This window comes from Rhinopithecus bieti, unplaced genomic scaffold (assembly GCF_001698545.2).
Source record: "Rhinopithecus bieti isolate Rb0 unplaced genomic scaffold, ASM169854v2 scaffold_31076, whole genome shotgun sequence".
Classification (NCBI taxonomy): domain Eukaryota; kingdom Metazoa; phylum Chordata; class Mammalia; order Primates; family Cercopithecidae; genus Rhinopithecus; species Rhinopithecus bieti.
Window position 1 is genome coordinate 235,023 of NW_016813414.1, and position 22,902 is coordinate 257,924.

Consider the following 22,902-nt stretch of genomic DNA (forward strand, 5'->3'; position numbering starts at 1 on the left):
CAGTTCGAGCTTCCCAGGGGCTTTGTTTACCTACTTAAGCCTCAGCCATGGTGGGCGCCCCCTCCAGCCTCGCTGCTGCCATTTCGGTTAGATCGCAGACTGCTGTGCTAGCAGTGAGGGAGGCTCCGTGGCCGTGGGACCCTCCTGGCCAGGTGTGGGTATAATCTCCTGGTGTGCCCGTTTGCTTAAAGCGCAGTATTGGGGTGGGAATTACCCGATTTTCCAGGTGTTGTGTGTCTCAGTTTCCCTGGCTAGGAAAAGGGATTCCCTACCCCCTTGCGCTTCCCAGGTGAGGCAATGCCTCACCCTGCTTCAGCTCTTACTGGTCAGGCTGCAGCAGCTGACCAGCACCAATTGTCCGGCACTCCCCAGTGAGATGACCCCAGTACCTCAGTTGAAAATGCAGAAATCACCGGTCTTCTTTGTGGCTCACGCTGGGAGTTGGAGACTGGAGCTGTTCCTATTCGGCCATCTTGCTGAACTCGGCTGAATGGATTTTTTTAAAAAAATACAAGACCAAAGTCTATGCTGTCTATAATAAGAAACTCACTTCACCTATAAAGACAACCAGACTGAAAGTCAAGAGATGGAAAAAGATATTCCACGCAAATGAAAACCAAAAAAGAGGAGGAGTAACTACAATTATATCAGATTACTTTAAGAATGGTTAAAGAAAAAAAAGGCAAAAAGGACTCCTTCATAACGATAAAGGCGTCAAGTCAGCAAGAGGATATAACAATTGTAATATGTATCCAACACCAGTGCACCCAAATATATAATAGCAATATTAATAAACCTAAAGGCAGAGATTGACTGCAATACAATAATAGAGGACTTCAATGCCTCACTTTCAGCAATGGGCAGGTAATTCTGACAGAAAATCAACAAGGAACATTGGAGTTAAATTGCACTTCAGATCAAACAGACCTAATAGATTCTTACAGAACACTCCATCAAACAGCTACAGAATACATATTTTTCTCAAAAGCAAATGGAACATTCTCTAAGACAGACCCAATTCTTAACAAATTTTTATTTTTATTTATTTATTTATATTTTTTGAAGCGGAGTTTTGCTCTGTTGCCCAGGCTGGAATGCAGTGGCGGGATCTCAGCTCACTGCAAGCTCCGCTTCATGGGTTCACGCCATTCTCCTGCCTCAGCCTCCTGAGTAGCTGGGACTACAGGTGCCCGCCACCGTGCCCGGCTAATTTTTTGTATTTTTAGTAGAGACGGGGTTATAACGTGTCAGCCAGGATGGTTTTGATCTCCCGACTTTGTGATTCACTTGCCTCGGCCTCCCAAAGTGCTGGGATTACAGGCATGAGCCACCGTGTCTGGCCAACAAATTTTTAAAAATTGAAATCATATCAAGTATCTTTTCTGACCCCAATGGAATAAAACTAGAAATCAATAACAGAAGTAATGCTGGAAACTGTACAAATTCATGAAAATTAACATGCTTCTGAACAATCAATGGGTCTATGAAGAAATTTAAAAGGAAATCTAAAAATTCCTTGTGACAAATGAAAATGTAAGCACAACATACCACAACCTATGTGATACAGCAAAAACAGTTCTAATGGGGAAGTTTATAGGAATAAACTCCTCCATCAAAAAATAGAAATATTTCAAATAAACAATCTAACCATGCACCTCAAAGAAATAGAAGAGCAAGAACAAACCAAACCTAAAATTAGTAGAAAGGAAGAAATAATAAAGATCAGAGCAGAAATAAATTGAGACTAAAAGAAATAGAGAAGAACAAAAGTTGTTTTTTAAAAAAATAAGCAAAATCAAAAAACATTACATAGACTAATTAAGGAAAAAGAGAGAAGGCCCAAATAAATAAAATCAGAGAAAAAAAAGAAGACATTACAATTTATACCACAAAAATATAAAGAATCATTAGAGACCATTATGAACTACATGACAACAAATTAGAAAAACTAGGGGAAAAAAAGATAAATTCCTAACTACATATAACCTACCAGGATTGAACTATGCAGAAATATGAAACCTGTAAGACCAAGAGTGAGTAATAAGACTGAACCAGTAACAAATCCTCCCACACACACACACGCACAAAAAAAAAAAAAAAAAAAAAAAAAAAAAAAAAAAAAAAAAAAAAAAAAACCTAACAGATTCACTGTTGAATTCTACCAAACATTTAAAGAAGAGCTAATACCATTTCTATCCAAACTATTCTATAGAATTAAAGAGGAGGGAATACTTCTATTAGGCCAGCATTATCCTGATAGCCAAACCAGACAAGGATACAACAAAAAAAGATCTGATACCTCTGATGAACATAGATGCAAAAAAATCCTCAAGAAAATACAAGCAAACTAAATTCAACACATTAGAAAGATCTCACATGATCAAGTAAGATTCATCCCAGGGATGCAAGGATGGTTTAAACATACACAAATCAATAAACACAATACATCAGATTAACAGAATCAAGAAAAACCATATAATCATTTCAACAGGTGCTGAATAAAGCATTCACTAAAATTCAACATCCCTTCATAATAAAAACTCTCAAAAAACTAGGTATACAAGGAACATACTTCAAAANAAAACAGGACCTAACAGATTCACTGTTGAATTCTACCAAACATTTAAAGAAGAGCTAATACCATTTCTATCCAAACTATTCTATAGAATTAAAGAGGAGGGAATACTTCTATTAGGCCAGCATTATCCTGATAGCCAAACCAGACAAGGATACAACAAAAAAAGATCTGATACCTCTGATGAACATAGATGCAAAAAATCCTCAAGAAAATACAAGCAAACTAAATTCAACACATTAGAAAGATCTCACATGATCAAGTAAGATTCATCCCAGGGATGCAAGGATGGTTTAAACATACACAAATCAATAAACACAATACATCAGATTAACAGAATCAAGAAAACCATATAATCATTTCAACAGGTGCTGAATAAAGCATTCACTAAAATTCAACATCCCTTCATAATAAAAACTCTCAAAAAACTAGGTATACAAGGAACATACTTCAAAACAATAAAGGCCATATATGTTGCAAAACCCCATCTCTACAAAAAATACAAAAATTAGCTGGGCGTTGGTGGCTCACACCTGTAGTCCCAGCTACTCGGAAGGCTGAGGTGGGACACGTATGTCAAACCCACAGCTAATAAGAGGAAAACTGAAAACCCGTCCTCAAAGATCTGGAAGAAGAGAAAGATGCCCACTTTCACCACTTTTATTCAACACAGTACTAGAAGTCCTAGCCAGAGCAATTAAGCAAGAAAGAAGTGGCATCCAAATTGGAGAGGAAGAAGCCAAATTATCCTTGTTCACAGGCAACATGATATTGTATTTAGAAAAATCTAAAGAATACCAAAAACTATTAGAACTGATAAATTCAGTACAGTTACAGGATACAAAATCAACATACAAAAATCAGTAGCATTTCTATACACCAATAGCTAACAATTCGAAAAAGAAATCAAGAAAACAATCCTATTTACAATAGCTACAAAAAATTAAATACCCAGGAATAAATTTAACCAAAGTGAAGGATCTCTGTAATGAAAACATAAAACACTGATGAAAGAAATGAAAGAAGACAAAAATAAATGGAAAGATTCCCCATGATCATGTATTGAAAGAGCTAATACTGTTAAATATCTATGGTACCCAAAGCAATCTACAGATTCAATGCAAGCCCTATTAAAATACCAATAAAATTCTTCACAGAAATAAAAAAAAAAAACTATTCTAAAATTCATATGTATCACAAAATACTCCTAATAGCCAAAGCAACCCTGAGAAAAAAAGCTGAAGGCATCACATTACCTGACTTAAAAATATACTTCAGGCCGGGCACGGTGGTTTATGAGGTCAGGAGATTGAGACCATCCTGGCCAACACAGTGAAACCCCGTCTCTACTAAAAATACAAAAATTAGCTGGGTGTGGTGGCAGGCACCTATAGTTCCAGCTATTCAGGAGGCTGAGGCAGGAGAATGGGATGAACCTGGGAGGTGGAGCTTGCAAGATCATGCCACTGCACTCCAGCCTGGGTGACAGAGCAAGACTCCATGTCAAAAAAAAAAAAAATGCTACAAAGCCATATGAACCAGAACAACATGGTACTGGCATGAAAACAGGCACCTACACAGACCAATAGAACAGAATAGAGAACCCAGAAATAAAATCACACGTTTACAGTCATTTTTGACAATGGTGCCAAGAACATACATTGGAGAAAGGACAGCCTCTTCAATAACTGGTGCTGAGAAAACTGGATATCCATATGCAGAAGAATGAAACTAGATTCCATACCTCTCACTATGTATAAAAACCAAACTGAAATGGATGAAACAAATTAAGACCTGAAACTATTATATAAAACTACTAGAAGAAAAATACTGGGGAAGTGCTTCAGGACACTGGTCTAAGCAAAGATCTTTTGGGTAAGTCCTCAAAAGCACAGGCAGCAACAGCAAGAATAGATAAATATGATTACATAAAGCTAAAAAGCTTCTGCACAGGAGTGGGAATAATCAACAGAGTAAAGACACAACCTACAGAATGGGAGGAGATTACTTGCAAACTATCTATCCAATAAAAGGTTAACCAGAATGTATAAAGAACTCAAACAATTCAAGAGTAAAAAACAAAAAAAAAAATGTGATTTAGAAATGGGCAAAGGATCTAAATAGACATTTCTCAAAAGAAAACATATAAATAGCCAACAGGTATTCGAAAGAATACTCAATATCACTAATAATGAGGGAAACGAAAATCAAAACCACAGTGAGACACCATCTCATCCTTGTTAAAATGGCTGTTATCTAAAAGACAAAAAATAACAGACACTGGCAGGAATGCAGAGAAAGGGAAATGCTCACACCCTTTGGTGGGAATGTAAATTATTGCCAGTATAGAAAACACTGTGGAGATCCCTCAAAAAACTAAAAATAGATCTACTATATGATCCAGCAATCCCACTACTGCGTATATAACCCAAAATTTGAAAGGAAATCAGTATGTCAAAGAGACATCTGCATTACCATGTTTGTTACAGCACTGTTCACAATAACCATGATATAGATTCAACCTCAGTATCCATCAACAGATGAATGAATAAGGAAAATGTGGTCTATAAACATGAGGGAATATTATTCAGTCATGAAAATAGAATGAAATCTTACCATTTGCAGCAACATGGATGCAACTGGAGGTCACGATGTTAACTGAAATAAGCCAGGCACAGAAAGACAAATATTGCATGTTCTCATTCATATGTGGGAGCTAAGAAAGTTGGTAGAGAATAGAAGGATAGTTACCAGAGGCTGGGCAAATACTACGAAGAGAGGGATAAAAAGAGGTTGGTTAATTGATACAAAAATACAGTTAGATAGAAGGAGTAAGTTCTAGTGTTTGATAGCACAATAGGGTGGCTATAGTTAATAATTTATTGCATGTTTAAAAATAGCTAGAAGATTTGGAATGTAACCAACAAAAAGAAATGATAGATGTTTTTGATATCTTAATTACCCGGATTTAATCATTATGCACTGTATGCTTGTATCAAAATATCACAAGCACCCCATAATATGTGCAACTATGTACCAATAAAAAAGTATTCAAAAATAAAAAGCCTATTAATGAAAGAAAAAAATTAGTCTTCTGAAAAAAAGAATTCTACAGAGAAGGATACCCAAAGGGTATGAAGTCCATCCCTCTCTCAGTGTTTTACAAAGGGGCCTGTCTTAGTCTAGTCAAGTTGCTATAACAAAATGCCAAACACTAGGTAATTTACAGCAGAAATTTATTTTTTACAGTTCTGGAGGCTGGGAAATCCAAGATCAAGGCACTGGTGGTGTCTGGCGAGGGCCTACTTTCTCACAGATTGTGCCTTCTTGCTGTGTCCTCACATGGTAGTGAAGGCAAGGCACCTCTCTGCGTTCTCTTTTATAAGGAAACTAATACCACTCATGAGGGTTCTTCCCTCATGATATAATCACCTCCCAAAGACCTCACCTCCTAATACCATCACCTTGGGGGTTAGGTTTCAACACATAAATTTTAAGAGGGAAACAAACAGTCAAACCATAGCAGTGCCCACTGGCATCTTGGGCAGGATAAAGAGGAATTGTTCTATGCAATGCAAGGCATTAAGCATACCTGGTTCCTGGCTACTGATTACCAACAGAGACCTCCAGCCTCACTTGAGACCCACTGCAAATGACAAGAGAACTGCACTGGTCACTACTGAATTGCACACTGGCAGCAAAACAAAACTCAGTGCAACGTCTTTGCAGATATGTGGAACTCAGGGCGATGTCTTTGCAGATATGTGGTCAAAGAAGTTACCTGCCACATCACAACATTCCTTTTTATTTGGCTACTGAGCAGCCTTAGTCCAATTTGTTGCCCATCTCTAGCAGCTGGGCATAACACAGATTAATGGTCAAGTTCAGGTCCCACTATTTTGTGGTAATGAGCAACTATTTTCTCTAAACATTAATTCCTTCACGTGAAAAATGGATAATGTAATTCTAATTACTGAGAGCTTATTATGTGCTAAGCGCTATTCTATGTTTTCCATTAATTCATTTAATCCTCACAACAACTCCATGAGGTAGGCACTATTTCTATTCTCATTTTGAAAAGGAAGAAAATCAGACACAGACAGGTTAAGAAACTTGCCCAAGGTCAAACAGCTAGTAAATAGCAGAACCAGGAGGACCCTGGTGGTGGCAATTAAACTAGTTAGTGCATAGCAAATGTTGGTGTGGGATCTCATAACGGGTCTGGTACACTGCACACAATTAATACAGGTTAGTTATTATTAGGTCGAAACCTTAGTATTAATATCAACTTCTGTGGATTAATCTTAGTTAAAACTTGATTTTCTTACTTCTGAGGCAAATAAGCCCAAACACTTGTTCTCTCTGATTCAACATCAAATTATGACTCAAGTTCCTCCTAACACTTCAGGAAGGTTTTCCACTCTGTTACTGTGATTTTTGCAAGTCTGGTCTCATAAGGATTGGTACGTTTTTTTCTGTAAAGGGCTAGATAATATGTTAGGCACTGTAGGCCATCCAGTCTCTGTCATGTATTCTTCCATTTTTAAATTTTTCAACCCTTTTAAAATGTAAAAACCATTTTAGCCCATGGGCCATAGTTTGCCAACCCCTGCTCTCTGGGATTATTGATAAGAGTACCATATAAAACATCAAGAGACTCTCACACGGAGCAGATGGAACTATCAGAATTTGGTAATTGCCTCATTACACTGTCATTGATCCCCACCCATCACAATAAAGTTGCCAGAGAATTTCATTAAAGTGGTAAATGACTACAACAATGAAGAAGCATCTGAAAAGTTTTCAGGGGAGGGAAGGTTGGTAGGTGGGTACGCAAATCCAGAAATGCCTATGCAGAAGTAAGTCTTCCAAAGCATTGGTAATGAAGGGGAAAAGGAAACTATCTCAGAAAAATTACAGTGTTTTAGAAGCAGCACAAGGTTTCATTCATGCAACAAATCTTTAGAAATATGTATTAAGTATCTCTATGTTCAGGCACTTTCTCAGTAATGGAATTATACAATTTTAGAGTTCAAAGTGACCTTAGAAATTATCTGATCCAATCTCCTTATTTCACGGATGAGAATTCTGAGGCCTCAAAGTTAGTTAAAATAATTTGGCAATTTCTGTGCAAAATTAAATGTAGTGGAGTTTGTTTTTAACCCCTCAAATGTAGCACTTATGTAGATTATTAAATGTTTGTTCAATAGAGGTTATTAATGGAAAGCTCCTACTCTCTTTACCACCTTTAAACCACCTGTTTAATCTGGCAAAACAACACATTTTACTTGCTTTATCAATTTACTTAAAATCCTTTTTTTGTTTGTTTGGTTTTTTTTTTTTTTTGCTGTGTCTCACAAACTTTTGGTGTGCCTAAGTGGCCTAACAATCACCAATCATTAAATGAACCAGTCTCTGATCCACTTTTAGCACCTCCTTCTCCCTGCAGGCTCCTAGCCCCTCCACTCACTCCCGCTACCTCTCCTCAGACACTCTTCTCTAGTTCTGTTGCTGCCACTGTCACTGTCACTGCTGTCTCAGCCCATCTTTCTGCTTCAGTCCTTCCCACCTCAATACCTCCAGATTTAGACTATCTACATTTTCTTTCTTAAGACCTGGCTCAGGTCTTACCATCCTCAGGTTCTGAACACTGAAACAAATCCTACTTGGCTACTACTAAAGCTCCAGTGTTAGGCTAGTTCCTCAGCCCCAAATCTACCTTCTTTCTCCCAAGTCTTACTTACCATTGTTTACTATTATTTGTCTATTTCCTCTGATGTTCCCTTCAAACTGTTCCTCGCTCTTGCCTAAATATGCCCCAATGTTTGAGCCTTTGCTAAAACCTCTCTCTCCTTGAAAAACACCTTTTCGTCCATCCCAACCTTTAGAAACTTCATTCTTCCTTAATACCATCTGCTCCTTGCCCCTGCTTTCTTCTCCATTTCTGCAGCACTTGGCTCTACTTTCTTATGCAGGAATCGAATCTGACCTTCTATTACATTATCTGAGTGTATGACCTAATGCTTCTATTGAAAGCAATCTATCCATTCTGCAAGTACAATAAGAAATAGTTTTAAGTTAAAACACCAAATTTATTGCATAATATTGAACTATATGCACACACATAGAAAATAAACATTTCATATAACTGTATATATATTTTTAATCCTGTATTTATAAAGACTGAAAAACTACCAATTTAGCAATTGGAATAAGTTTTAAAACAAAAAAAGCAAAATCTACAATCCTTCATCAAGATTTGATGCTTTATCACAGTTCATAAATACTTCATTTTATATAAATAAGTCTTTTCTCTAGTTATCAGGAATTTAAAATTAGACTTACATGGATTCTTTAATCATGTAGAATTTTCTTACTCCATGATGAGGAAGGTTGAGCGTGTCATTATTTTTAAAATACATATATTTGATTTAAACACAATCCCCCCTAAAATCCCACTGTAAACAAACATTTCGAATGTGATAAAGTTTCATAATAAAGAACGTCCTTAAATCTTAGCAATTAGGGAAGAGGAAAAAAATCTGAGTAAAAATTTTGCAATTTAAATAAAAATTGAAAAAAAGGCTGCATGCATCCACTAGGAGAGGAGAGGAAGGGATCACTGAGTCAAGTAACAAAGAATGGGATAAAATAAAGAAGAAACGAAAGGAAAATCAGGGAGGAAGCAGGGTATGAAAAGGAGAAAATAAGGGAAGGGAGCAAGGAGAAAATGGTAGAGGACATAAGGTGATAGAAAAGGGGAAAGTAAATTTATTATTTCTACTTTTCTTGGACAATATAGAGACTCAAAATAGTTAATGCAATTTGCTCCAAAAGCAAGAGCGGAAGGGGTGATGGGTCTATCAATTAACCTAATTGTCAAAGGGAAAAGGATGAGCAAGAAAACAAAATTAGGCTCAGCTACAATGAATGCTAAGCTGCTCTGCACATCTTTTAAAAGGTCTAGGAAATAGGCACAGCCATGGGAAAGTTGCTATTCCCTCAAAAACTTTTTAAAAGCAAGATATGTTTATATAGGCTCCCATAAATTCTTAGGAGTTCTGCCAAAATAATGGACCCAGACTCAGCTTTTTGGAATTGGGAGATTCTGAAGTAGTCCTTTCCTCCTTTGGGTTAAAGGAGGGCTGCAACAAGCCAGAGGCATTCCCAAGTGTACAGAGGAAGGTGATGTTCTTGCATGCGCAGATAAGAAAGGACGGATCAGTCTAAATCATTCTCATAGAGGAATGAGAAGTTAAGAGAAGGACAAGGAGGCATTATGAGAAAAGATCAGGGCTGAGAGAGACATTTGGGAAATGAAAGTTTAAAAACCCACTGCCATTTCATCCAGCAGAGTGCAACACATTCACAAGTGCAAGGAATACTGGGTAGTTTGGTTTAAACAAAAGAAAAACAAAAACATCTCCCATACAAGGGCCAATTTTTTACCCCATCCCCAACCCCTAATTTTTCAAAAAGGTTGTTTACTGCTATACAATCCCAGAAACACATCAACCAGGCTCAGGATTTTAAAGTCCCAATCCACTTAGACAATAAAAAAATAGAAATCACTCCCCATGATTTTCTGTATAGGTCTCAATGTGGACATTGAGGAAGGAAGGGAAATATTGGACAAGCTGAGGAGCCTCAGGCCAAACTAAACCCTTCATAGTTGTCAAGGGCCTGGGTCAGCCGGGCACTCAGAATCTCTTTGCTGCTGTACTTGGGGAGGTCAAGAAGGTTGTAGCAAGTGTGGGCCACTGGCAAGTACTCCTCCCCGCTGGCTGTGGACTGGATGACAATCTGCAGGCTGGCCATGCCGTAGATGGGAATCCGATCGCTGCCTGTCAGGAACACTGGGGAGAACGAGAAATGGCATTAGGAGCTAAGCAAATGGAAAATGGATCTCAGAGGTCCTTCTAGCAACAGGAGAGGAAGGCATGACACCCTGTGGCTTGCATGAGAAGTACAATTACATTTATGTGCCAATATGCATCCTGTGGAATGATGCTTAGATGCACTTAAGAAAAAAAAAGGCCTCAATCAAATGTACGCCCTCACAAATTTTAGGAGATTTCCCAAAATCAAAGAGGGAAGGAATTGTTGTCATAGGAAAAGAGCAGCTGATCTCAGGGGGAAACCAGGCAGAAGACTGAAGTCTCTGACCTCAGGGTCTCCTCTCACCTGAAGTGCCTGATGCCTGTACCACCTTGTCTATGGAATTCCATTTAGGATCTATTTGCTCTCCTTTCCATGTCTCCATTTTTCTTAAACCAGAAGAGCTGACCCAAACATTATGTTAGACATTGCACTCCTGTGACATGCACTGTGATGTGGCAAAAGAGAGAGAGGGAGATAGAGAAAGACAGCCAGCTGACTTTCCTTGTTTTCTAGTGCTGAACAACATTCTCATAGTTGAATTGCTGGAAATTACTATAAGAAAATCATTGCTTAAGAAGCATTTTCAAATAACCTGCCATTCCCTGAGGCTATGATACATAAACTTTCTTGCCAAAAATCTCCAGAGTTAACAAACATTTCCATAAGTCTAATGAATAGAAAGTGCCATTTTCTAGGGAAATCCCAGGACCATGAGCAGGCGTCTCTCAAATGTCACAGCCTTATAAGCTCACTGGGCAAACCTTAACCTGTCCTTCAGCTCTTCCACTACTGCTTCTCAATAGCCAGTGCGCCCAGGCAGAGGAGAAGGGGTCCTCCTTTCTAAGAGTTCTTGTGTAAGATCTCCACTTCCTCTCATCCTTGCTCCAATGTGAGCAACAGAACCTGGGGGTAAGTCCTACATTAATACTAATATATGCCTAGTCTTATAAAGCAAAATAGACTGCCTATCAAACCCCATGCTTTGGTTTTACATGACTAAAATTCCATAGTACGCACTAGCTAATTTCTGACACTGATTATACACAGACACAAACTGAGAGATATTTCAACTATTTTTAAAAGGCTAAATTTGTTCATGTAAATTAGAATTCATTCTCCTTTCCAAAGATATTACTACCCTTCTCAAACATCATTCAGCCAGCCACCAAAGTCTACATATTGTATGATTCAATTTCCATGAAATGTCCAGAATAGGCAAATCCATAGAGACATAAAGACTGGTGGGGGAGTTGAGAAGAAATGGAGAATGACCGCTAATAGGTATAGGGTTTCTTTTTTGAGGCTATGAACATATTTTACAATTGACTGTGTGATAGTTTCACAACCGTGTGTATATACTAAAAAACCACTGAAGTACACACTTTAAATGAGTATGGTATACAGATTATAATCCCAGTAAAGCTGCTATAAATCACACCTTCCCAGTTGCATCTGGATACTTTGTAATATATTTTAAAGACTAGAGAGATAAGAGAGGTTAATCCAAACAATTTGACTTCATAAATGTAATACTTGAATAACTTATATATAAAATAATTTGTATTTTTAGAATAATTTAAAAATCAGGCTGGGCGTGGTGGCTCACACCTGTAATCCCAGCATTTTGGGAGGCCAAAACAGGCAGATCACTTGAGGTCAGAAGTTCAAGACCAGGACCAGTCTGGGCAACATGATGAAACCCCATCTCTACTAAAAATACAAAAATCTGCCGGGCATGGTGCCAGGTGCTTGTAGTCCTAGCTACTTGGGAGGCTGAGGCATGAGAATCACTTGAACCTAGGAGGTGGAGGTTGCAGTAAACTGAGATCACACCACTGCACTCCAGCCTGGGCAACAGAGTAAGACTCTGTCTCAAAAAAAAAAAAAAAAAGAAAGAAAGAAAGAAAAGAAAAATCAGTGAGATGCTTCTTTTCTTCCTTTCATGCAACCCCTCTTGTTAGGCAACAGATCTGGATTAACAACCTATATTGTGCCTGAGATATCATTAAGACAAAAAGCATACATATAGTGAATTACAATTACCTGATCTTTACCATTTAAATGAGTTAAGCCTCAGCCGTGGAGCCTATCATCCTATACTGTATGTAAGACTAAAATGTAGACAAATACCATATTGAGATTACTGATACTTACAGAGAAACTTCTTCTTCTTTTCCAGTGGAAACTCATGAAATGTTTCCCAAAATAGTTTTACAGTGGGATGTGTGGCCGAGTAATCTCCCTTGTAGATGGCAGTCTGTCCAAAAAAGACAAAAAGAAAAAAATGTATCTTAGAATAATATTTTAGTGGACATTATATATCATTTGCATTTGAGGCTAAGAAATAAGTGCTCAGATACAGGACACCTCTAAATCTAACTCAACCACAGTATGCTTGGAACGAGACCAGGGTCTGGGAACACCTCCCCAAGCTGCTGCTGCTTCGCCGAAGTTAAAGGAGTTAAAGGATCTTTTGTGCTTACCTCTTGCAGTTCTTCCCAGTTGTAGTTGCTGTTCCCCACCATCATAGCCCTCAGTTCTGAAGGCTGGAAGAGCTCAAGTACTTTGCCACCACACACCTTTAGGAAGCCACTAGAGAAGGCTGTGTACCATTCATGAACTGAGATTTGGAAGACATAATTGACATAAGCATCCACAAATTCCTGCCTGCCGGAACACAAAAGAAATCAAATACATTTAGCTCAAACTCTTGTAAAGCTTATGAAGTTACTCTTCTACACTGAGATTGGGAGTGATAAAAAATGGAATTTCATCAAATTTTCACATCAGGAGGCATCCTAAAGCATCATATAGGTTACCAGCTCTCCTCTCCTCCCTCTCTATCCCCAGCCCTAACATTCCACCAAGTGCCTCAGATGATCCAAGGCAGTAAAAGACAGGTAGGAAGGGGAGCAGGCCAGGTAAGTAGAACTAAACTACTGGCTTTACCTGAGGTATTCCAGTTTTCATGTTAAAAGTCCTGCTTAAAATTTAGTGTGGAAAATATAATAAGACCTTTTCTGCTTAAAATAAAAAGTCTGAGATAACAGTTCTAGGCCACTTTCCGTATCCTCAGAAACAAATAAAGCTAAACCACTTGACATTTGTATCCTCACCTATTTTAAAAGGTTAATTTTATAACTCCTTGTTTATAAAACCTTTACATCTGGAAAGAACCATCTCAAATAATGGCTCCATCTCACTAATAATCAGGCAAATGCAAATGAAGACGAGTGAATTGTCATTTGCACTCATCAGACGGGCATAAGGTTAAAAATGAGATTGTATCAATATGGTGAAGGTGTGGGGAAAATGGAAACCTCATAGGCAGCTGGTAGGAAGATAAACTGAAATCATGGGAGTCACATATCACAACCATGCAAATATATGAAGATCAACCAAATGAGAAGAGCAAAGGCTATTTTTTCAGAGCTGCTATAGCAAGAGAGTCTGCCACTGTCACTTGTGCTGTGGAAGAGACTCAAAGTCAAGCAGAGGAGTGGAAAAGCTTTACAGTGGAAAGAGGGAAGGCTTCAAGTGCACTCTGATTGGAGGCTGCTAGCCTGGGGAAGCTGCAGGTGGGCTATAACTAGAAGTGGGGCATCCTATGTGACTGGTTAAGGGTGCATATTTGGCTTTCTCTGGTTGGTTCTAAATTGGAAGTAGGAACAAAAATTAAGGAAGTTGTTGGTTATTAATCACATCCTGGCCTATTTGGGCCCACCGTTACAAAAGTTATCGAGAGAGATGGCCATCAGGCTCCCTGTAAGTCTGACTTATAGCAGGCTGGCTTCCTGGGCTGCTTATTGCAGATAAAAGGTTGGTTTCCTGGGCAGGTTGCTACAGACTGTGGGTCTCAGGTCCATTTTTATATATGGCCTGGCCATTGTCCGTAGGTATATTCAGTCTCTCACAAGTGGAAATATAAACTGTGAACCTAGACATAAACATTTTGCGGGGAAATTCTGTGAATACCTGGAGAAGTTAAAAATGTAAATACCCTTGATCATGCTACTGTGCTAGCGGGCAGGTAATGCAGAGATGCTAACATATGTGCACAGGAAGATGACTGCAGGGAAGTTTACTGCAGCATTTTCTTGTAATATAGAGAATTTAGAGAAACAAAACTAAATATCCATTAATATGAACACGGACAAGGAAAAGATGGTAGAGTCATATGATGGAAACCATAAAGCAGAGCACTTTAATGGAATTAACTAGATCTATACTTAGCAAAATGAATAGAATCTCAGGAACAATGCTGAGTGAAAATCAAGTATTTGCATGTTCAGTAAAATATAATAACAGCATTTATGTAAGTTGTGTTTTAACACTTAAATCAATGCTACTTATAAAAGGTAGTAGGTCTGTCACTTAGAGCTTGTGACTCTTGGGCAAGTTATTTAATTTCTCTATGCCTCTGTGTCCTCATTTGTAAAATGGGGAAAGTAAGAGTAGATAACTCATGGGACTGCTTTAGGATTAAATGAGTGAATACATGTAAGAGTGCTTAAACCAAGGCTGGTGTATAACAACTGCTTTGTAAGTATTAGCTAGTATTATCATATTGTTTATGGATATGAGATTTTGCTTATGAGTATGAAATTATACATATGCATATGTAAGATGTTTAAGTGTTCATTTTTAAAAACAAAGACATTAATGTAAAAAGATCTTTGTCTAGCCAGGTGCAGTGGCTCATGCCTATAATCCCAGCACTTTGGGAGGCTGAGGCAGGCAGATGGCTTGAGCCCAGAATTCAAGAGCAGCCTGGGCAACATGGCAAGACCCAGTCTCCATAAAAAATCAGCCAGGCCTGGTGGTATATGCCTGTAGTCCCAGCTGCTCAGAAGGCTGAGTGGGAGGATCGCCTGAGCCCAGGAGGTCAAGGCTGCAGTGAGCCATGATCACACCACTGTACTTCAGCCTAGGTGACAAAGCGAGACTCTGTCTCCAAAAAAGAAAATCTGTTTTAATATACATGTTTATTATAAAAACATTTTAAAAAATCAAATTCATAAGAGTTTTGTCTGTGTAAGAAAGAAGGGTGGGAAGAGGGGAATGGAATTAAGGGTACATACAAAAAGAAGTTGAGCGGTATCAGTAATTTTTTTCTTTTATTAAAATCTGAAGTAAATACCTGTTGACTGTGGATCATATATGCAAATGTTTGTCACATTATTCTATGTAGTTTTTGTATTCTAGATTTAAAACAATTTTAAAACTTCACATCATGAAGATAGTTATTTACTACTTATCCATCACTGTAATTTAATACTTTATAAAGCTACATTTGAATTATTGGGTTTCCTCCAAGCAGATACTTTTTACATGTTCCCATTCATACCAATAACTAACCAAAAAATGGTGTGATACAGTGGATAAGTGAGGCAGACAGGGGTTCAAATCCAGGCTCTGCCATGTTCTGTATCTAACTAGTAAGCCTTTCTTTTCCCATTTTTAAAATGGTATAAGTTGCAATCTTTAAAATAAAGCCACTAACGTAAAAAGATTATTGTGCATGTTAATCATTGATACTGAAAGTTTCTCACACTGTATATAACACCTCACTTCTCTGAAACCCATTACACTAAACTAATGACATTTTTCTGATACAATTACCCAAGAGAAATGCCATCACAACAATTTTTATTACAGACTGTGATGGTTAATTTTATAGGTCAACTTGGCTAGGCTATGGCATCCAGTTGTTTGGTCAAACACAAGTCTGGATGTTGTTAAGATATTTTTTTAGTCGGGGTTAATATTTAAATTCATAGACTTTGATTAAAGCAGGTTACCCTCCATAATGTAGGTAGGCCATATCCAATCAGTTGAAGGCCTTAAGAGAAAAAGACTTGAGGTCCTCCAAAGAGGAAAGAATTCTGCCTACACACTGTCTTTGGACTCAAGACTTCAATATTAACTCTTGCCAGAATTTCTAGCCTGACAGCCTATCCTACAGATTTTGGGCTTGACAACCTCCATAATCACATGAACCAACTCTTTAAAATAAATCCGTCCCTGCCCCTGCCCCCCTTGGCCCCACACCCTATCAGTTCTGTTTCTCTGGAGAACACTGACACACAGATTTTGGTACTAAGAAGTACGGTACTGCAACAGCAAATACCTAAAAATGTAGATGTGCCTTTGGAATTAGGAAATAGGTAGAGCCTGGAAGAGTTTTGAGGAGCTTGACAGAAAAAATCTAGATTTCACTTAAGAGACTATTGGTAGAAATAGCTCAACAGTCTCAGGAAGCAACCTGAGACTCTCACCATCTAGATGCCCAATCTTGAATCTTCTAGCTAGTAGCCTCCGGTATTCCTTTCTAGCAACACTGCTAAACAGACTAAAGCCACTATGGAAGGAAAACAATGTGGCAGCTTCTTATGAAGTTAAGCATACATTTACTGTATGACCTAGCAATCCCACTGCTCAGTATCTACCCAAGACAAATAAAAATCTCATAGAGAAACCTGTAGATGAATGATCACAGCATTATTCACAATTACGAAAAACTGGAAACAACACAAATGGGAATACTACCCAATAATAAAAAGTAAAATAAAAAATAATAAAAAATACATTTACCAATATATACAACAACATGAATGAATCTCAAATGCACTCTGCTAGTGAAAAAAGCCAGGCTCAAAAGGCTACATTCATAAGATTCAATTTACCTGACATTCTGGATAGAACAGAAGTATTGAGACAGAGAACAGCTCAGTGCTCACCAGCGCTGGATGTTGGGGAAGGGTCACAAGGGGCCTTCAGGAGGTGATTTACTGTTCTATATCTTGATTACTACAGTGCTTACATTACTGTATTTGCTTGTGAAAGCACCCCCAAAAGCGCAAATTTTACTGTTATGTAAATGATACCTCAATAAGCCAGACTTTTTAAAAAACAGTCTAGTTTAACACTAGTTTAAGTTTTAAGATCTGTTGAGACAGGAAAATAAAAATCTTGAAAGATGAGCATGCCCTAAATATTTTAAGCAGGTTAAGTTAGTCAAGTGAATTTAACCAAAAATTGGGATTTTTTTTTTTTAAGTCTGTCACAACTTCCATACTATAGGGGTCAAAAGGCCTATTTTCTGCCCCTGAATCTGCCAATTAAGTGATACATGCAGTAAGACGATTTCACCGTATTTGCTTCTAAGTTTACTATCTGTAAAATGAGAAACATCCTTCCTAACCTCAAGGTAGCTGTAGCCATCAAGAGAGATGATATATGGGAGGGGGGCAGAAGGTAGAGAAGAAGACAGTGAGCCACTAAGAAGATGGTGAGCAGAGTAAAGAATAGGGTTGGGGGGAAGGTGGGGAAGAAGACCACGGGGGAAGGTAGGGAAGAAGACCATGGGGGAAGGTGGAGAAGAAGAAGGTGGGAAAGAAGACAGGAAGAAGAAGGTGGGGGAAGGTGGGGAAGAAGATAGAGCATGGGGAAGCAGACGGTGGGGCTGGGTGGGCGGGTGCGGGAAGCAGACGGTGGGGCTGGGTGGGCGGGTGGGGAAGCAGACGGTGGGGCTGGGTGGAGGGTGGAGCGACGGTGGGGCTGGTGGGCGCGGGTGGGGCGACGGTGGGCTGGGTGGGCGGGTGCGGAAGAAGACGGTGGCGCTGGGTGGCGGTGGGAGAAGACGGTGGGGCTGGGTGGATTGGGTAAGGTGGGGCTGATGAGCGGCGTGGGAAGAAGACGGTGGGGCTGGTGATGGTGGGTGGGAAGACGTGGGCTGGGTGGATGGGTGAAGTGGGGTTGGGTGGGGGGGGTGGGAAGAAGGATGGGGCTAGGGGGAGGGGAAGAAGAGGGTGAGAAAGATGGGGAAGAAGAGGGTGAGGAAGATGGGGAAGAAGAGGGTGAGAAAGATGGGGAAGAAGAGAGGAGAGTGAGGAAAAAGGGCGTGGGTGGGGGGAAGGTGAGGAAGAAGGCAGTGAGTGGGGAAGAAGGGGGGAAGAAGATGGGCAGAAGGTGGGGCGTAACAGTGCGGGAGAGGGGCAGGAGGGAGGGAGAAGATGGTGGCAAGGAAAGGTGTGAAAAACAGATAATGGGGAAGGCAGGAAAGCAGATGGTGTTGGGGGAAGACCGGGAAGACGAATGTGAGCAGGGTGGGATAGATGGCACATGCTTTAACCAAGATAAGAGGGGGCTTTGGCCCTGGGCCCCATGCTTTAGAAAGACTTGCTTTTGTTCAGCCCTCCTCAAGCTTTAGTACTTCCCATAGACCAAAGATTCTGTAGAACCTTCTAGAACACACACCAGGACACTGGGAGCTCTGAGATTTCCTACCCAAATGACTCCAAAACTGCTTCCAGGGGTGTCCTGCTGAGAGACGACCTTGCCACCAGGGTATGTGTCGCCAGGTGTGTGGGATGGCCAAGGGGGTGTTGGGTGGACACACAGGTACAGAGCTTGGATATGCAAGCTGCCCTATCCACACACATGCACCCCAGGTCCCCAAAAGGGTAGAATGGAGCCAGCTTGCCCGTTCCTCCACTGCCTGGAGAGGAATGTGGAGGAATCTAAGAGGTGATCAAATGCCAGCTATGGAGAGAGATGCAGAGGTAAGCGAAGACATATGTACTAGCATTTGTAGAAGGGCCTGGATGGGGGTGAGGAGCACACGGAAAACGGGCTGAGGCCATCTAAGCAGTTCCTGAAGAAGTACTTCGAGCAGCCACTGACACTCCCAGCCCAGCTCTACAGGGGGTGGGTACATGGGTGGGCTGGGAACAGGGTGTCTGTCCAACAGGCTGGTGTTGAGGGCCCAGGAGACGTCAGGGTAGCAACAGGAGGAATCTGGTGCAGTATGAGCGCACGGCCGTCAGCTGATAGTGGGGAGCCAGTCAAGTGCCGCAAAAGCAGGGGGCGGGGCCGCGGCCGACGTCATTCCCGCGGCCGCGCGTCACCGCCACTTGCCGCATCCGCAAGATCTCTCTGGACCAGCTCGGGTGCAGGGCCTCTGCGGGATCCCTCCTAGACCTCTGCGGCTTCTTCCCGAACATGGCCGACTCGGAAAACCAGGGGCCTGCGGAGCCTAGCCAGGCGGCGGCAGCGGCGGAGGCAGCGGCGGAGGAGGTAATGGCGGAAGGCGGTGCGCAGGGTGGAGACTGTGACAGCGCGGCTGGTGACCCTGACAGCGCGGCTGGTCAGATGGCTGAGGAGCCCCAGACCCCTGCAGAGAATGCCCCAAAGCCGAAAAATGACTTTATCGAGAGCCTGCCTAATTCGGTGAAATGCCGAGTCCTGGCCCTCAAAAAGCTGCAGAAGCGATGCGATAAGATAGAAGCCAAATTTGATAAGGAATTTCAGGCTCTGGAAAAAAAGTATAATGACATCTATAAGCCCCTACTCGCCAAGATCCAAGAGCTCACCGGCGAGATGGAGGGGTGTGCATGGACCTTGGAGGGGGAGGAGGAGGAGGAAGAGGAGTACGAGGATGACGAGGAGGAGGGGGAAGAGGAGGAGGAGGAGGAGGCTGCAGCAGAGGCTGCCGCGGGGGCCAAACATGACGATGCCCACGCCGAGATGCCTGATGACGCCAAGAAGTAAGGGGGGCAGAGATGGATGAAGAGAAAGCCCACGAAGAAAACAGTTTGGTTTTGTTTTTCCCAGAATATTGGTGGACTTAAAAAAAAGGCTCAGGTTTTTGACCAAAACACAATGTGAATTTATTCTGACATTCCTAAAATAGATTAAATTGAAGCAATTAGATCCTGGCCAGCTCGATTCAAATTTTTCATTTTGAACATAATAAATATATCAAAAGGTGTTAAAGAAAACCGAATTAAACCCAAAATTATGTTTTCATGGTCTCTTCTATGAGGATTAAGGTTTACAAAGGGTGTTAATAGATGCGAAGTAAAGAACGTCACTTTGAAACCCATTCATCACACAGCATACGCTACACATGGAACACCCAGGCCATGACTGAACACGTTTTCAGTGCTTAATTCTTAAATTTCTTTACTCATGACATTTCGCTGTGCAGAGAAGGCAGACCCCAAGAAAAACGTCATCTTTGAGACTTTGCTTTTGTAACGCAGACATCAGCTTTACACTTCACTGGAGATTGATGGCACTGAGGAAGACTGCAATGGAGATCATGACACTACTGTTAATAAGGCCAGGAAAACTGCCATTTCAAGTTCTGAAAAATGTCTGAGTATTTGAATTTAGAGAACAACATGGTTCCAAGAAGGAGGGTGTAAAACCTGTAAAATACTGTCAACATATGTATTCATTAGTTACAATCTCATGTTTGTGTTTTCTTAGTAGTGTCTATTTACAAAGACATAAAAAATACCCCAAATATGTTTAAGTATTAAATCACTTTACCTAATGTTTTAGAAATATTAATTTACTTGAAGAGATGTAGAATGTAGCAAATTCTGTAAAGCATGTGTATCCAGTGTTATGTATTTTGATCCTTGTGACGTCTTTCTGTCATGTAGCTTTTAGGGTGTAGCTGTGAAAATCATCAGAACTCTTCACTGAAGCTAATGTTTGGAAAAACTATATACTTGAAGAACCAATCCAAGTGTGTGCCCCTACCCCCAGCTCAGAAGTAGAAAGGATTTAAGTTTGCTTGTATTAGCTGTGCCTTCATTATTTTGCTATGTAAATGTGACATATTAATTATAAAATGGTGCATAATCAAATTTTACTGCTTGAGGACAGACGCATACAGTAAGGATTTTTAGGAAGTATATATTTAATGTAAAGACTCTTGGCTTCTGTGTGGGTTTTGAATTATGTGTGAGCTAGTGATCTATAAAGAAACATAAGCTTAAAGTTGTTTACCACTGTGGTGTTAATAAAACAGTATTTTCAAAAAAAATATACACAAAAGACTCGGTACTCTGACTGCCTGTATTCAAATCCCAGCTCTGCTTCCTATTAGTAATGTACCTTAGGCAACTCAGCTAATACTCTCAGTGCTCAATTTCTCCTCATCTACAAAAGGGAATAGGAATAGTCCCTCCCTCATGAGTTACTATGAAGAGCAAATGGATTAATACATATAACGCCTATAGAATAGCATCCAAACCATGGTAAGCGCCAAATAATTCTTAGTTATTATTATTACATGAAAGATAAAGACAGTGATTGGAAATTCAATCCTTCTCTCCTGTTACAAAATGGGAGAAATGGACATCACTACATCAATGCCTTCCTATGTTTATGATTCCTTATTATGAGAGAAGAATGTGGCCTTTAATTCAGAAACACGGGAAATTAAATAAACTATCTTGTTTTGGTTTCCTCAACATAATATCAGGTTTTTATTATCTCCCAGAAAGGATAAAAGACTTCAATATAACATTAAAAATATACAAAAAAGGCTGTTTCAACTTTGTTTGCTTCATTCTGAATGAAGCAGAAAGTTTTTTTAAAAATCTGGAATCCAAAAAAATTAAAAAATCAGATGCCATTTGCTTCATTTTCCCTGCAGGGTTAAAATTACAAAGAAGCAAAATTAAATTGCTTTATCCTAGGGAATGGAAGGCAGCACTGACCTGTTGCTAATAACAACAGATTGTTGAGTACAAACAACCTTAAGGTAATGTTAATCTTCCTTATGCTCAGGCCACCCAAAAGAGAAAATCAGAATAGTATATTACATACGAAGTTCTGATTATCTTAATCATATGATTATCTTAATAGAGAAAAAATCTAATAAAATTTAATATTCATTTCTTATATCCAGGAATGAGATTATCATTTTACTATTTTCTGGGTACAGTAAAAGCAAAATGATTGAAACACAGCTAAGAGGTGTAAGTATAGGGAAATGTTTGTTACATATAGAAAACCCAAGAGAATCAACTGAAAATTCAATTTAATAAGTTTGATGAATTGACCAGTTATCAGATAAATACACAAAAACCAATAACCATTTATAGGCACTAATAATGATCAAAATATATGGGAAAGGCTAAAACCTCTAATAAGAAGTGTGTATAACCTATGTAAAAATAAAAAACAAATAAATGTAACATAAGTCTTTGGATGTAAGATTGAATATCACAAAAATGTCAGTTCTTCCCAAATTAACTTTTATCACAATTCTAATCAAAACTCAAACTGGATCTGAAACCTAATATAATTACCATAATGCTCACCTTAAGAACAGCTAAGAAAACCTTTAGCAATTTGGAAACAGTTTAGATTTTTACCTCTGACTACAGACTAATTGAAGAAAATATACTAAATATTTATCAATTACATCAATTACTGGACAGGGAATGGCTCGGATAAGAGTGATATAAGACCAAAAGAAGTAACAGACATGACAACACAAAAATTAAGAAATCACAGAGTTAAAGACACACTTTCCATTTTCAAAAGCAAAAACAGAATAAAACCTACAATAGATACAGATGGCAAAGGGTTAGTAGTCTTAAACATAATGAAGAGTTCCTATGAATCATATGAAAATTAAG

General features: G+C 39.4%; 2 protein-coding genes and 1 long non-coding RNA gene across 4 annotated transcripts in view; 1 reads left to right on the plus strand and 2 right to left on the minus strand.

Moving 5' to 3' along the window:
• Positions 1-7,381, minus strand: part of LOC108512864 (uncharacterized) — a 25,092-nt gene extending 17,711 nt beyond the window's left edge. The window contains exons 1-2 of the long non-coding RNA XR_001880722.1: positions 6,904-7,381; positions 5,192-5,343 (exon numbers count right to left, since the gene is read on the minus strand). This is a non-coding gene — a long non-coding RNA (uncharacterized LOC108512864). The remainder of the gene's footprint in view (positions 1-5,191; positions 5,344-6,903) is intronic.
• A 1,262-nt stretch (positions 7,382-8,643) lies between these two features.
• Positions 8,644-22,902, minus strand: part of HERC3 (HECT and RLD domain containing E3 ubiquitin protein ligase 3) — a 123,074-nt gene continuing 108,815 nt past the window's right edge. Inside the window, exons 24-26 of one of the 2 annotated variants that reach the window (XM_017848385.1) lie at positions 12,940-13,123; positions 12,611-12,713; positions 8,644-10,431 (exon numbers count right to left, since the gene is read on the minus strand). In XM_017848385.1, coding sequence (XP_017703874.1) covers positions 10,223-10,431; positions 12,611-12,713; positions 12,940-13,123 — 496 coding nt within the window. In that variant the 3' untranslated portion in view covers positions 8,644-10,222. The remainder of the gene's footprint in view (positions 10,432-12,610; positions 12,714-12,939; positions 13,124-22,902) is intronic. The other variant, XM_017848386.1, reaches the window with a different exon arrangement.
• NAP1L5 (nucleosome assembly protein 1 like 5) lies at positions 18,983-21,294 on the plus strand. Its single transcript, XM_017848387.1, has one exon. It carries the CDS (start codon positions 19,460-19,462, stop codon positions 20,006-20,008), a length of 549 nt encoding a protein of 182 aa, XP_017703876.1. The 5' UTR covers positions 18,983-19,459; the 3' UTR covers positions 20,009-21,294.